Source organism: Melanerpes formicivorus, unplaced genomic scaffold (genome assembly GCF_026170545.1).
Source record: "Melanerpes formicivorus ecotype bairdi unplaced genomic scaffold, bMelFor1.0.p_v2 SCAF_55, whole genome shotgun sequence".
Lineage (NCBI taxonomy): Eukaryota > Metazoa > Chordata > Aves > Piciformes > Picidae > Melanerpes > Melanerpes formicivorus.
The window spans coordinates 3,861,592-3,877,302 of NW_027142407.1; the positions used below are offsets into that span (position 1 = coordinate 3,861,592).

The 15,711-nt window shown below is 42.1% G+C and overlaps 1 protein-coding gene across 4 annotated transcripts in view; it reads right to left on the bottom strand.

Annotated features, from left to right (window-relative positions):
* Nucleotides 1-15,711, bottom strand: part of PIGN (phosphatidylinositol glycan anchor biosynthesis class N) — a 125,358-nt gene that overhangs the window by 81,316 nt on the left and 28,331 nt on the right. For all 4 annotated transcript variants that reach the window (XM_068161007.1, XM_068161005.1, XM_068161003.1 and 1 more), the window contains exons 6-11: nucleotides 14,401-14,525; nucleotides 13,377-13,507; nucleotides 11,891-12,007; nucleotides 5,521-5,561; nucleotides 3,325-3,384; nucleotides 2,111-2,203 (exon numbers count right to left, since the gene is read on the bottom strand). In XM_068161007.1, the coding sequence (XP_068017108.1) occupies nucleotides 2,111-2,203; nucleotides 3,325-3,384; nucleotides 5,521-5,561; nucleotides 11,891-12,007; nucleotides 13,377-13,507; nucleotides 14,401-14,525 (567 nt within the window). The remainder of the gene's footprint in view (nucleotides 1-2,110; nucleotides 2,204-3,324; nucleotides 3,385-5,520; nucleotides 5,562-11,890; nucleotides 12,008-13,376; nucleotides 13,508-14,400; nucleotides 14,526-15,711) is intronic.

Here is a 15,711-nt window from a genome sequence, read left to right on the forward strand (position 1 = left end):
GTGTGTTAGGGGGAAGGATGGTTCCAGGTTTGTCTGCGGCCTTCAAGGCCAGTCCAGTCTCATCTTTGGCCTTCAAGGCCTGACAATTTTTTCCTGCACAACTTTGCCTGTCCATGCCTACTATGGGGGGGGAAGAGTGAACCCTGGGGTTTTGGCAAACCCCAGGTGGCCAGATGAAACAGCACTGAGGTTTTAGTCTGAATTGGTTGGCCTGGTGTCAAGGGAGTTTTGTGTAAAGCTTTGGCTTAATGAGCTTATGTGTAGACTGTATTTTATATGCTTTGCTATGCTCACCACTATGTAACTGTAGCATTATGGTTTGTGAATTCCCTTTCCAGTTGAGCTTTCCATCACTATCCAATCCAATTGTGTGACTGTTATTCTTTCCCCCTTTTTGGAGCACTAGAGCAATCTGTCTGCTCGTTAAACCATGACACCACTCCTCAGTAATTTTCAGAGAAGGACTTCTAGAGTTTGCAGGATAAAGAGAAGTTATGGCTAGAAGTGCTACCAAACTTCAGTGCTGACCTCCCTTGATCAAATGGATACTACATATATGTATGAGAGGAACTAGCACACTGTGGCAACAGTGCCAAAGTTATGCTGTTAGATTGATTAACCTGCACAAGCATAAAAAGTTTTGATGCTGTCAGAGCCACTTTGCCCAAGGCCCTTCAGAACATCTTTAAAGCCTTCTACAGCATCCTGACTTGAGGCTGACTGTTGGCATAAAGTGCAGATAGGAACTTTCTAAGAGCACTGCTCCCAAAACCTGACAGCTTGAAGTAGCAACTCACAAGTCTCATCCTATCCATCGAAGGCAGCATCCTCCCCAGGGAGTACAAACTGTGGCCAGGTCAGTCCATCACAGGAAAAATATAAACCAACTTGGCATGTCTAAGCCAGTGCACTTCTTTGGCTTCAGCAGAGAACTCAAAGAAAATTCACATGTGATCCTTCCAAACAATGCTATAAACAAGCCAGCCAACTACAAACCCAGAGAATTTAGCACTATGAAATGATGGAATAAAAATGAACTTGAAGAAGCAGAGGACCAGAGCCATTTCTGTTTTTAAATAATCCCCAAGACATCAATATCAAGTCACATCCTTAAGGAGCAGAGCTTTTCCAGCTGTGCAGTGTGCTTCAATGTCACAGCCAGCCAGTCACCTCCCCTCCTACATGCCAGCTTTCCACCACAGATTTGGAAGCAACTCTCCTACTAATGCTACCAACCTGGTATTCACACAAACTACACTGTGGAACCTGTCATCCTAGGGATAGAATACTTTGATGGTTTTAATGTCTAAAAGGTACTCCCAGGGTAAATCCTTGTCCAACTATTCTTGCACAGATTACCCTGCAGAGCAAGGCTTCTCTCTCTCTCCGCTTCCTCTCTGCGGAAAAGGGAGTTTATATGGTTTTTGTTTGTTGGTTTGTTTCAGTTTTGATTGGTTGGTTTGTATATGGTTTATATGTCTTGCCAAAACTCAAGACTTTTTTTGCATTTGGGGCCATTTCTTCTTCCACAGTTGAAAAGCATATTGAAACATCATGGTTTTTGTTTGGATCATGTATGTGTTCTTGTAATATAATATTTGACATTAGATGACTCAAGACAGAAAAGCCAGAGATGAACACTTACAGAGTAAACCAGTTAAAACAGCTTTAGCTGAAAGTTAATTAGGCCACTAATTTAATTTCTCTAATGGAGGGTTACCTTTTTGATCTCTTTGTGTATTCATCCTAACTTACAGCCTTGTTTCCCAACCCCTGTTGCAAAGGTAATACTTTCCAAATATCAGCACCCAGATTCTATGTACACACTGCAAGCAGGTTTACATTAAAATCAGTAAATATCAGCATTTATGTAAATAATCAATAGAAAGAATACTCATTCACCTTATCAAAAAACTATTTATTCAGTCTTTCCAACTCCTTCAGATATGGCTCACAGCTAGTCCATCAACATCAGCCAGCATGCACATTCAATTTCAGTCCTCTGAATTACAGCATTCTACCTACACTCTATGGCCTACTGTAATCATTTTAGACATAGCCAACAACTGTTATTCAAAGAAATGTTTTTCTTTACCATATGTTTAGTTACCTTAAATTGCTCAAGAACTTGAACAGCATTGGTAAACATGCTCTCTGCTTTGAAATGAGCACTGTTGTTCAGATATTCCAGAGGCAGAGTTCCCTGAAGAAACAAAATACACATATACACAATAAAAAAATATTAAATTAAGAAACAGGAATTTCTCTAACTGAACTGCAGGCTAAATGAGCAGTAAGAATACTTCAAATTATGCTGAAATAACTCCTGTAACTCCTTTGAAAATACTCTGCCGTCATTTCTCAACATCACAGCAACAGTTTATAATATCCCAGCCCCTACAGGAATGCAACAAAAGGTAAACAATGGGAGTAGTTAATAAACTGTATGTTATACAGCAATACAATCTCAACCTCTAATAAGAAGCTAATTTCTAAATACCTAAAATTTTCCATCCAAAGCCTCTCCTGGGCGTGACTCACACAGGGCTCTAGGCGGGAAAGTGAACAGTTCCTGTGCCACCCTCTGCTGCACAGCTTTCTCTCATGACCAGCAACGAGAGCAGGATTTGGAGCAGAGTCTCCAGAAGAAGTATTTTGAAAAATATGCTGCAAATATGTGTTCTCTATGTGAAACATGAAAGCAGTATAACATACTGCTAACTGTCAGTATAACATAATGCTAACTGTCAGTTGGATATTTATGAAACGCTTTTTGGACTATGGAATAACATACGAAACAAATTCAAAGAAAGCCATCTCAAGGAAGGCACACACTGTTCACTAAATTAAAGGCACAAGATATCATCTCAAGAAAGTACACTGGTTTAAAAAAGAAATACTTAAGCATTAAATTGCAAGAGCCAGCTTGTTTACAAGCTCAGGTTTCATGGCCAAAATCAAGCGTTATTCAAACCATATTGCATTTTTACCACACCTAAAAAGATACCAAGTAACAAAAACCTTTTATGCAGTTCAAGAGTATAAAGTTCCAGATTATGTAAGAATCAGCTGTCTCTCCAACTGCAAACATTACCCCAAACATAAAAAGATAAAAGATTCACAGATGGCATTGGGTTGGAAGGGACCCACAAAGGTCATCTTGTACACTCTGAACTTAGGATGCATACATATGAAGTTAAAGCTAGAAACAATCTCCATATAGCACTTTACCAAATCCATCACCTTTCCTCTCACTCTTGGCTCCAACACATCCTCCTCTAAGATGAGTGTATTTCTGTTACAGAAAATGTTTGTATGTCTTACCACTGAATTCAGGGGGAAGGGCACACCAATAAGGGAAGCCATCAGTGGTGCAATATCAGCCTGTGCAAACAGAAGCATTTCCATTTTAATACAAATCCAAGCTCTAGAGCAAATAAATTCAGGTTTTCTTTAATGTATCTGCATTTGCAGAACTAAATGGCACAATACTGTGAAGTTATAACACACAATTCTCCTTTATATTTTATTTTCTAGTAGTCATCATGACCTGATTAGATTCAAATTGTGAGGCACCACTACTGACAAAGCTTCAAAAATACACTTAGTTTAAAAAAGCAAATATAACCCCTCACAGGATTTATTCATAGGAATTCAGTACCTCCTTCATTGCTCTCAGAGAGGTACAGCAGAAAGAACTAATGTCATATTTACAGTTTTGAGCAGTGCACTGAAGATATTGCTCTTCACAGCACTCATTATCCCATGTTTTACAGTGCCAATTACTCACCATCTCCCCTTCAGAGGGGGGATTCTGCACTTTCATTTGTGTCCAGTCAGCCCTCAATAGGTCTTTCACAAGGCATATCATAAAATAAGTTACCATTACCTTCTCCTGGTAGTGATAAACACTGCCTCTCACCAGGTTTATATTTTCCCTTAACATAAAAGTAGGCATCAGAATTTGTTTCTCTGGCATGAATCAGAAGAAATTACACTAAAACCACAGGCACAGATCCAGCCTCAGATCTCCTATAATGAAGTAGACTCTGAACCAGTATTTGTAGAGGACAATATACATGTAAGGTAACAGTAACTGGACATCTAGTTTGCTGTTTTTACCCATAGCTTTGTCAAAAGCTCTGTCTTTGGAGATACTTACCCAGTGTCTCAAGCAACACTTGAGACCCTTCTACACCATCTCAAAATAACATTCTCTTAATTCCTGCCAGTCTTGAAAGGAAAATTTTGTAGCAGGGTTTTGGTGAAAACAGTTGATCTAGAACATTTTCAACTTCCACCTTCTAACATGAGTTTATTTCCCTTGTTTGAGCATGTGTAGAGTTTGTTATTTACATACTGGGTTCCATAGGCCTCTCAGTTTGACTTTGGTGTCAGGGAAGCTGATGGATCAGATCATCCTAAGTACGTGCAGGGCAACCAGACAATCAGGCACAGTCAACACAGGTTTATGAAAGGCAGGTCCTGCTTGACTAACCTGATCTTCCTCTACAACATGGTCACCTACTTAGTATATGAGGGAAAGGCTGTGGAAATTATCTATGTGGACTTTAGTAGAGCATTTGACACCATTTCCCACAGTATTCTCCAGGAGAAACTGGCTGCTCACAGCCCAGATAGACATACACTTTGCTGGGTAAAAACCTAGCTGGATGGCTCGGCCCAGAGTGGTAAATGGAGTTAAATCCAGTTGGTGGCCAATCACAGGCAGCATTCTCAGGGCTCAGTACTGAGGCCAGTCCTGTTTAACATCTTTATCAATGATCTGGATGAGGGGATTGAGTGCTCAAAAGCACCATAAGTAAGTTTTCAGACAACATCAAGCTGGGTGGAAGTGTTGATCTGCCTGGAGCCAGGGAGACTCTGCAGAAGGATCCAGATGGACTAGGTGGATGGGCTAAGGGCAATTGTAGGAGTTTCAATAAGGCCAAATGCCAGGTTCTGCACGTGGGCCACAACTACCATGCAATGCTGCAGGCTTGAGGAGGAGTGGCTGGAAAGCTTGTTGGCAACAAAAAGAGTGACCTGGAAGCATTGACTGATAGCCTGTTGCACATGAGCCAGCAGTGTGCCAATGTGGTCAAGAAGGCCAACAGCATCCTGGCCTGTATCATGAACAGTGTGGCCAATAAAACCAGGGAAGTGACTGTGTACAAAGCTCTGGTGAGGCCACATCTCGAGCATTGTGTTAAGTTTTGGGCCCCTCACTACAAGAAGGATGCTAAGGAACTACAGCATGTCCAAAAAAGGCATGAAAATGCATCCCTGGGAGGTGAAGTTGTACATAGCTGCCACATGCAAACAAGCAATTTCAGCTATTTCATACCATGTTCAGTATGGCTGTGATTCCTGCAGCTCTAACTTTTAAGTAACACATTCCAGAGAAAAGCTACATCAGTGTGATCATTACATCAAATTCTATGAATTAGGTTAAGTCACACAAAACTCATAATTTCAGGTGGAAAAATGATGAGCTATTAAATTAGGTATATTTGATACCTGATTGACATCCAGCCTCTTCAAATTCTCTAGTTTCCATTCTGCAAGACATAACAGAACACATGACCAGCTAATTTACACAGATTTGAAAGGGATAACTCAGCTGACATTTAATGTCTTGCTACTGTTTTCTGTAAAGTGCTGTTACTAAATAAAACTATAATTTGGCTTTAGGATGCTTGCTCAAAAAGGGTTACTGATGGAAGTCAACAGGCAGAAATAAGAAAAGGCATTCATTTCAGTTCACTTTTTTTTGTATCCACCACCAGGATACAGTGCTGCCTGCAATTGTGACCCAGATCAGTTGAGGAAAGTCTAAGGTTTCAGTTTTTTTCAGCACAGGACAGGCAATGATATATTACCTCCTGGGCCAACTAAAAAATTCAAAGTCAGGTTCAGGAGGAGGGCTGTTAAATTTCTTCAGTAGTTTTAAAAGAGATTAACTCAAGGTCCCAGATACACTAGTATACAGTGGTACAAACATACTTCATATCTGACATAAGCAATACCAGCCAACAGCAAGCTCAAGGGAGAACAACTACAATGAATGCAGAAACAATGTCAAATGTACAAGACTCTAAATGTATGGGGCATCATACAAAAAGCATGTTCAAAACTGTATTTTCCTGCTTCCCAATAGTCTCTAAGGAAATAAAGAGGAACTTGCCTGTTTTATTTGGAGGGGGGGGCCATAAAAGTTATGGAAACACCAGAGTGTAGCAAGGTGTCATGTCTTCTTTTCCCAATGTTTAAATGCACTGCCCCTCTACCCACAGCAACAAAATGAGCAGGACAGGAAACAAAATATAACAAGAAACAGAACACCAAAAAGCAGACACATACACACACACACACACACACACACAAAATAAAGCCCCAATACACCCCCCAAAAAAAGACTACACACAGATTTAAAAAAGTTATATTATTATAGCTTTAAAAACCAAAATCATCACATACACAGGAAAATACAGGAGGGGCGGAAATAGACTTGCTGGTACAGTACTTAGAGCTGATCCCAGGTACAGCAGTAAAGATGCTGGGGGCACCTATCCTCAACTTAGGAACCAAATTTCATGTTAACAACAGGGGCACAGCCACCTTCCTCAGTACAAATCAAAAGCCAGATGGGCCAAGCACTGCCTTACTAATTCCACTTGTCAAAGTAAAAGAGCATAGAAATAGCACAGAGGGAAGGAGGCCACCTAGCATCTCAGACCATTAACAGTGTAGCTGTGCTGCCAAAAGAGTCCTCTGGATTTATGTGAAGTGAAAGTTTAACTGCACCAGAAACAGGCTTCAAAAAAATACCAGAAGACCATCACTCAAAGGTCTGTCTTAATCTCATTTATCTCCTCCAAACAGGCATTTAAATCTTAGGCCATACCTCCCTTTCTCTGTCTTTCAATATATACTGTTTGTACCAGACCCAAATGTGTCTCAGATGAAAATGTCTTGAGACAGGAAACATTCACATTTGCAGTACTTGAGCCAGGGGCATCCTGGCCTGTATCGAAACCAGCGTGTCCAGAAGGAGCAGGGAAGTGACTGTGCCCCTGTACTCAGTCCTGGTGAGGCCACAGCTTCAGTGCTGTGTTCAGTTCTGGGTGCCACAGTATTGGACACTGAGGTCTTGGAGGGTGTCCAGAGAAGAGCAATGAGGCTGGTGAGGGGTTTGGACAGCATTTCATACGAGGAGTGGCTGCAGGAGCTGGGGTTGTTTAGACTGGGGAAGAGAAGGCTAAGGGGAGATCTTACTGCTCTCTACAACTACCTGAAAGGAGGCTGGAGTGAGGCCAGTGTTGGTCTCTTCTCCCAAGTACTAATGATAGGATGAGGGGAAACAAATTATGCAAGGGGAGGTTTAGATTGGATATTAGGAAAGATTTCTTTACTGAGAGAGTGGTGAGGCACTGGAACAGGCTGCCCATGTACCTTAACAGCAGTAGGACATACAGGTACAGAGAGTTCCCATGGCAACACAGGGGAAGTATTATCAGCACTAATCATGAACTGTGTTAAACTCACACCAAAATGAACATTTGCTTCTTTTGGCTTCCCAGAAAAGGAAATAGATTTATATATCTAAAGATACAATCTTTGGCTTTCTTTAAATAACATTTTCCAACAAACTGTGGAAAACTGTCCACGCACATTATGTGCTTAAGGTAGGAAGAAACTGCAGCTCTGCTAGAGAAACACCTAGCTTTGTCAGAAGCTTTTACATCTCTTTCTCCTACTCAGATATTCCCAACAGGCAGAGTTAAAGACATCTGCCTTGGACTGCCTCTGCCTGAGGACTGGGATGCATCTGCAGACCATCCAGTTCAGGTTGTACTCCCAAGAGTGAGGCACTCCTCACATTGGTTTATGATTCTAGCTCACTCCTTAGGTTTCCTGCACCATGCTCAGAAATTTTTCATCTATGTGCTAAGTTTTATTTGTTTGTTTTGTTTTTTCCCCTTTATCCTTCCCTGCTTTACTGCAGTCTGCTGGGCAGCCAGATGCAAAACAGCGCAGGGGAAACAGTAGGGAAGCACCGGCTGAAGAAGAGGCTGAGACTACATGTACAAAAGGGAATGTCACAAAGTCTCACAGAAACAAAAACAGTGAAGGGGTACACCGAGCTCCCTGGTACAGGGCATAGCAGGCTAAGTCCCCTGAAAAATAAAAAGGGATGTATATAGATAAACACAGCCACTGCCACATCCTTCTGCTGCAGAAAGCTGTACCTTCTCTTACAAGCCTCTTTGGACTTGCGCCTCAAGGTTACCCAGTGAGGCCTGTGTTGGAGAGTCAGAGAGAAGTTCTGTTTCTGTTTCCTTCTGAAGGGGGTCAAGCCAACAGCCAAATGGGTAATATTGCACCCTGCCCACAGGATGCAGTGCTGCCATCAAGAATCTTTCAAAAATGGTGCATGGCCAAGCCTGAGGGAAGGCAGAGCACAGGTGAAGGCTGTCATCCCAGAGTAAGCACTATACCCTTTGAGCCATGCAAGGAGCACATTAACCTTTCCATGACAAATTGGACAGGCTAAGTCCTGCCTATTGGCACTGTCTTTAGGGTTATCAACCCTTGATAGCATTGATAAGAAGACAGACAATTCACCGAGCTGCCTATAGCCTGCTTGCACTGAACAGAGCACAAGAACTTTGCCAGCTTTGGAAATAGTCTGCTGTTTCCATGAGCTCTTAACCTGGGGGAATTCAGAAGGGTTGTCAATAGATGCAAGAATGAACATTGCTGCATGGAGTCACAAATGTTAAGTCAGACACCTGCATACATCAGTAACACAGCAGTCTTGGAAACATTCTCCTCTCCTGGACAGTCTTGGCTGCATTAGGATGGAGCAGGAAAGGGAAATCGGAAGAACTTTTCAAGAGACCTCTTTTAAGCATCTTTACTTTCATATCTTAGCTTTATGAAAATACCTGGTTTGTAACTTGATGGAGTACCTGAACTATGTTGACCTGTGACAGTACAGAGTTCCCTTTCAACAAGATTTTTTTTTCTTTACTTTTAAGCTCTGTAGCCTACTAAAAGCTATAATGTACTGCCACAGAGAATGGTCACTTTTCAAGAAGATACTTAGTACTCAGATTCAAATTCCCAAGACACAGAGACTCATATCTCCAGTAATGATTATCCCTAGCAATTAAGAAACTGTAAAGACAGCATCTAAACAGACCAGCAACATTCCAGACAGCTGGAAAGACACAGAGCAAGTCCAGAACAAAGAGAGGCATTCCTGCTGTTGGATTTGGGCTGTTTGGTTTTTCTTTTTCTGTCTGGTTGTTTGAGGATTCTTTTTAAACCATCCGAACAAAGACACAAAGCAGGCACAGCAGGGTGCACACATTCCCTCCTTAAAAGAAAATACACATTTCCTAAAAGATGACAACCTAAAAGCTTTCCCTATTGTGTGCACCTGGGAGTCAGCTCAATACTCATCTTCTCTGAAATGCTCTCACTCCATTTTCATTATTACTTGAAATCAAATGCTGAGTTTTGCACTAAAGCTGATGAGAATCAAGGAAATCAGCAGCTGTAGAAATAAACTGTCACAGATCAACCCTTATAGACATAAGGTGTCCTTAAGAAGTCTAGCAAATCAGCCATCACAGATACCAAAATCAGTTGATTTTACTGTTTCCTAATTTTTATTCAACAACTAATTTTCAATTTTATCAGCAATGTCACAGTTTCACAGCAGCAGTAAATCACTATGAGAGAAATGCTACATGGCCTAAATCTGAGAAATCCTCTTTATTTAATGTTACCAAATACCTTCTCAAGAGCAGGGCAGGGTTAAAACCTCAAGACTGAACTAATTTTTGCCTTTTGTCTCTTCTCTGATGTAGCTCAACAAGCAATCCAATAAAACAAAGTCAATACCTCATTGTTCTCAGTTCTCAAGTAATAATCTGCAAGATTCAAGGCATCTCAAGAAACAGAGCAGGCTGCAAGAGTGGGGCAACATGGAAGAAGAATCACAGAATCACCAAGGTTGGAAGAGACCTCAAAGATCATCAAGTCCAACCTGTCAAGAAGAGCTTGCACAGTTTAATCACACAGTTCTGGAAATTCACTGATACTTCAGTAAGCCAATCTTCATTATATATTTGAAATATTAAAAATTAATTAATTTTTAGAAAGTTTACTCTTAAATAAATCAGAGGGGGAAAGTAACAGTAAAAAGTCAACACTTTTTCATTGAGAAAGACTGTTTACGTTTCCACAACTGCCTCAAGGATGCAAGTGAGACAAGACAGCCCCAGGAAAGTTCCCAGGCTTGTACAGTGAAGCTAGAAAATGATCTTTGGACACGTTAACTTCAGTCTCTGTAAAAAGAGCTTTTAAGCTCTGGAAGTCTTCCTAACAATTAAACCACAGAATCATAGAATTAGTATGGTTGGAAAAGACCTCTAAGATTAAAAGTCCAACTGTCAACACCACCATGGCCATTAAACAATGTCTCAAAGTGCCACGTCCATATGTTTCTTGAATACCTGCAGTGACAGTGACTCCACCACCTCCCTGGGCAGCCTGTTCCAATGCCTTACCACTCTTTCCCTAAAGAAATTTGTCCTAATATCCAATCCAAACCTCCCCTGGCACAATGTCTGGCCAGTTCCTTTTGTCTTATCACCTGATACTAGACAGAAGAGACTGACAGCACCCCCCCCAACCTCCATTCAGGCAGTAGTATGTAGCAATGAGGTTTCTCCTCAGCCTCCTCCAGACTAAACAATCCCAGTTCCCTTAGCTGCTTCTCATAAGACTCATTCTCTAGACCCTTCACCAGTGTCCCAGTTTGAGCTGAATGTTTTAAGAAAGACCACAAAGTTACGGACCTCCAGAAGCTGAGTATCCAGAGTGTCCACCCCAGTGGGTAGACACAGGAAATCATGTTTTTTTTCCCATAAATCCTATATCATTATAAAGCTGGGTGAGAAGTCAGTTGCTTTCTCTTTCTTCTTCTGCACATCCACATCCCCAGATGCAGTGAGCTCCCTTATCTGGTGTGTGGGGAAGAGGGTTTCAGCCTTCAAGGCTGAACTAAGTTTTGCTGTGCAATATTGGCCTGCTTGGGCCTACTCCAAGGGACTAAGGGGAAGTAGTTTCAGACCTGGCTAGCCTGAGACCAACCTAGCAACTGGGGGGAAGAGCGAGCCCCGGGGCATATGTTAAACCCCAGGCTGGGAAAAAAGGAGTACTGGATTTTGGTTTCATTTGGTAGAGGTTTTTGTGGGAAGCTTTTTGCTTAATGAGCCTCTTTGTTAAACCCAGATTATGCATTCCATTGTATTTTATATGCTTTGCTATGCTCATCACTACGCATTGCAATATTGTAGTATTGTAGCTTGTGAAAAGCTTTTCCATCTAACTTTCCAGTACTCCAGTCCTGTGTGTAAAGCAGTCTCCTTTTGCCACAGAGGCATTAGAGCAATCTGTCCTGCTCTGAACCATGACAACCAGCTTTATTGACTTCCTCTGGACATGTTCCAGCACCTCAATGTCCTTCTTATACTGAGGGCCCCAAAACTGAACACAGCAAGTTGCAGCCTCACTAGTGCCGAATAGGGGCACAATCACTTCCCTCCTCCTCCTGGCCACACTCTTCCTGATACAGGCTGACCTCCCCTGGGTTTAGGAGTGTGAATAGCCTCCAGTACCAAAGAAAGAATCTCTTCAATTCCACTGTGCAATATCCTCCATAGGCATGCCCTGTCGCCTTTTCATTCCACACTACATTAAGTCAGTCACATTTACTGTAATGAAGCAGAAGCCAGTGACAATCAACAGGTGTAATGGTTAAACACCTCCCTTTCCACCAAAATCTTTCACTTCAGTTTTATGCTTTACCTACCTTTCAAAAAATTGTCTTCAAAGAACTGGGATGTGACTCTCTGTGGATAATTCACACCAGCACCCCAAACAATCAGTGGTGTCAAAGTTTCTGAGGGATGACCAGCTCCATGGGAGCCTACAACACACCAAATCAAAAAGAGTAAACTTCAATAAGACATATGCTGTATAACCAGACAAAACACACACATATAGAAACACACACATGTAATAAGTTCTTGTTAAAAGTGTACATTACAGACAACCACATTGGTTAGGGGAACACTAGTCCTGCAAGAAGCTGAGGGACTGGGACTTAAGACCTAATGGCTTTGGGGAGGATGTAAAAGAACATCCTGCCTGTGTCCCACTGTGTGGGGGCGGGGTTAAGAGAAGATGAAACCTGAGGCTCACTGCATTGCATGGTGAGAAGGTGTGAAACACTAAGCATAAGTTCAAACAAAGAAGGTTCAGACTGCAGACAAAGAAAACATTTTTCCCCTCCATAAGGGCAGGCAGGCAGGCAGTGGAGCAGGATGCCCAAAAGCATTGCATAGGCTCCATTCTCTGAGGCCTTAAAGGCCATTACTTCAGCAAAAAATATAGGCCAGAATTAAAATTGTACTGCAAGCAGCAGTAAGACCAATAGTAAATAAGATTCAAAACAGAGTGTCTTGCAAATGAGCAGAGGAAAACTAGGCTGATTTGGAATGAATACATGAACACTTTTATCATCTCTTATGACAGAGAAAGTCTGCATCCCTTCCATTTGCAAAATGGAATTTCTCCAGACCATGCCTGAAGCATCATTAGTTTGAGAGTATCACAGTTAAAATTAGTTATGCTAAAACTGCCTCAAGTCATGCAGCCACTATGGTCATGCCCTTCACAAGTGCCCTGTGCCACAAGTGCCACCTGTCTGGCTGCCTGCCTCGTTCTGCTTTCTGTACTAAGTTGCTTTATCTGCATTTCAGAGACAGCCTTCTATAGAAGGATCACATAGCAGTCCCATCCTTTTTGCTATGACTAAAAGGCCAAAATAAAAAGACATCCATCCCTGCCCTCCCCACTCCCACATGAACAAGAAAGTTGTCACCCTCCCAGGTGCTTGAGAGCAAAGTGATAACTATTTCTGTCCCACATTGGCTGCAACAAGACCAGCTTTGCAGCTGGCAGACAAATTAAAACAACCTCCACCTGCTTGGGCTAGTTTTCTGCAGGGAGGCTCTGACAGAGATGATACTCAGATCTTTTTCTCCCCACTAGCAGCCACTGAGTGACTTCAGCTATTAATTTCCCTCCATTCTGTTTTCCAGATATGCAACTCAGCCATCACAGGGCTGATGAGGACCCCTGCAGCCAATTAAACATTTCCTAATTTTCACAGGTTTCATACAGGAGCAACACTTACAATAGCAAATCAAAGCACAGGCTCAAAAGCTTCTAAGGGGACAGAGCTCTGACCACACTCCAGATAATCACTCAAACTCAACATTTAAATCACTCACCCCAATCTGTCATTCCATGGTCAGAAGTTAAAATAAATGCAGTTTTCCTATCATTTCTATAGAAATTCTCAATCATTGAAGCAATTTCCTTTACACCTTCATCAACTGTTTTAATATTCTCCTTGTATTCCCTAGAAAAACAAGAGAAAATGCTGTTAGAATAAAGGCAGTTCTCACACTTGGTATAAAGCAAGTCCTTCGATTATAGACAGTTTAATACTCTATAGAAGCTCAAGCTAACAGGACATCATAGATGTAAAATCTCTCTACCTCTAAGAAGTACTAAAATTTCCCTCATGTTTCCATGGAACTTCCTGTGCCTCACCTTCTACCCCTTGCCCCTTGTCCTGCCATTGGGCATCACTGAGAAGAGCCTGGCTCCATCCTCTTGGCACTCACCCTTTACAGATTTATAAACATTAATGAGCTCACCCCTTAGTCTCCTCTTCTCCAAGCTACAGAGCCCCAGCTCCCTCAGTCTCTCCTCATACAGAAGATGTTCCACTCCATCATTTTTGCAGCTCTGTGCTAGACTCTCTCAAGCAGTTCCCTGTCCTTGAACTGAGGATCCCAGAACTGGACACAAACTTCCAGATGCAGCCTCACCAGGGCAGAGTAGAGAGAAGAGAACCTCTCTTGAACTACTGACCACATCCCTTCTAATACACCGCAGAATGGCCTTGGCCTTCTTGGATACAAGAGCAAATTGCTGGCTCACTGTCAACCTTCCATGCACTAGGACCCCCAGCTCCTTTTCCCCTTCACTGCCTTCCAACAGGTCATGAACACAGGACTATAACCAGGAATATTATATATGCCAAAATTCCGTCACTTCCACAGAGGAGATATTAAAACCAAAAATGCAATCAGAAAATGCAGAACATCAGTAAATACAGTGACATGCAACCTACTGTAGAAGTCATCAGGATTACAAGTTGTTTCAGGCTTGATAAATAGCACTGTTAAAAAAGTTCCTGTATGCATGTAAAACTAATAGGCAAGATGTGCTTAATCTCTCAATTACCTTGAGTTTGGCCGATGAGCATGTCCATTTGTGTCTATGCCCAGCAAATGCAGGAACAGAACCACTTTCTCTTCGTTCAGTGCAGAGAACAATGTTTGGTTACTTCTGGAAGAATTCAAGAAGCTCTGTGTGGAATAAGCCATTAAGATATTAATCAGGGGAAAATGGAAAAAAATAATGATAGGCAACCTCTTAAAAGGAAACTACTGTGGGAAGAGGGTTGTTTTTAGATGGCTTTAGAAGAGTATCACAGTGTCACAGTATCACCAAGGTTGGAAGAGACCTCAAGGATCATTGAGTCCAACCTGTCACCACAGACTTCATGACTAGACCATGGCACCAAGTGCCACATCCAATCCCCTCTTGAACACCTCCAGGGACAGTGACTCCACCACCTCCCTGGGCAGCACATTCCAGTGATGAATGACTCTCTCCATGAAGAACTTTCTCCTCACCTTGAGCCTAAACTTCCCCTGGCGCAGCTTGAGACTGTGTCCCCTTGTTCTGGTTGCTAGAGAGAAGAGATCAACCCCTTCCTGGCTACAACCACCTTTCAGGTAGTTGTAGAGAGCAATGAGGTCACCCCTGAGCCTCCTTTTCTCCAGGCTAAACAATCCCAGCTCCCTCAGCCTCTCCTCATAGGGCTTGTGCTTTGGGAATATTTGCCTTTGCTCGAGTTAGAGAAAGCTATGTTTTGTCTTTGACTCTGAAAGCAATGTAAACTCCTTGTAAATGAAGGAGAGAAGCTTGGCAGAATTTGGCTGGATGTGTTAAAATATTGTTTTGTTATTTTAGAATAATAGAATAATAATAGAATAATAAACCAGGTTGGAAGAGACCTTCAAGATCATCGTGTCCAACCCATCAACCAATCCAACCCACTTAAACAACTAAACCATTTGGACCTATTTTGACATTTTGACCTGTGGTGTGCCTTAATCACAGGTATGCCAGTAGAAAATGACCAATTGAGAGGAGACACATGTGCCTTCTGATACACCAGTTGTTGTTAGAGTTGGAAAAGAGGAAACTTAATTACTTCCCAATTTAGAATAGAATAGAATAGAATAGACCAGACCAGGTTGGAAGAGACCTTCAAGATCATCACGTCCAACCTATCATCCAACACCACCTAATCAACTAACCCATGTAACCAAGCACCCTGTCAAGTCTCCTCCTGAACACCTCCAGTGATGGCGATTCCACCACCTCCCTGGGCAGTCCATTCCAATGGGCAATCACTCTCTCTGTGTAAAACTTCCTCCTGACCTCCAGCCTCAACCTCCCCTGGCGCAGCCTGAGACTGTGTCC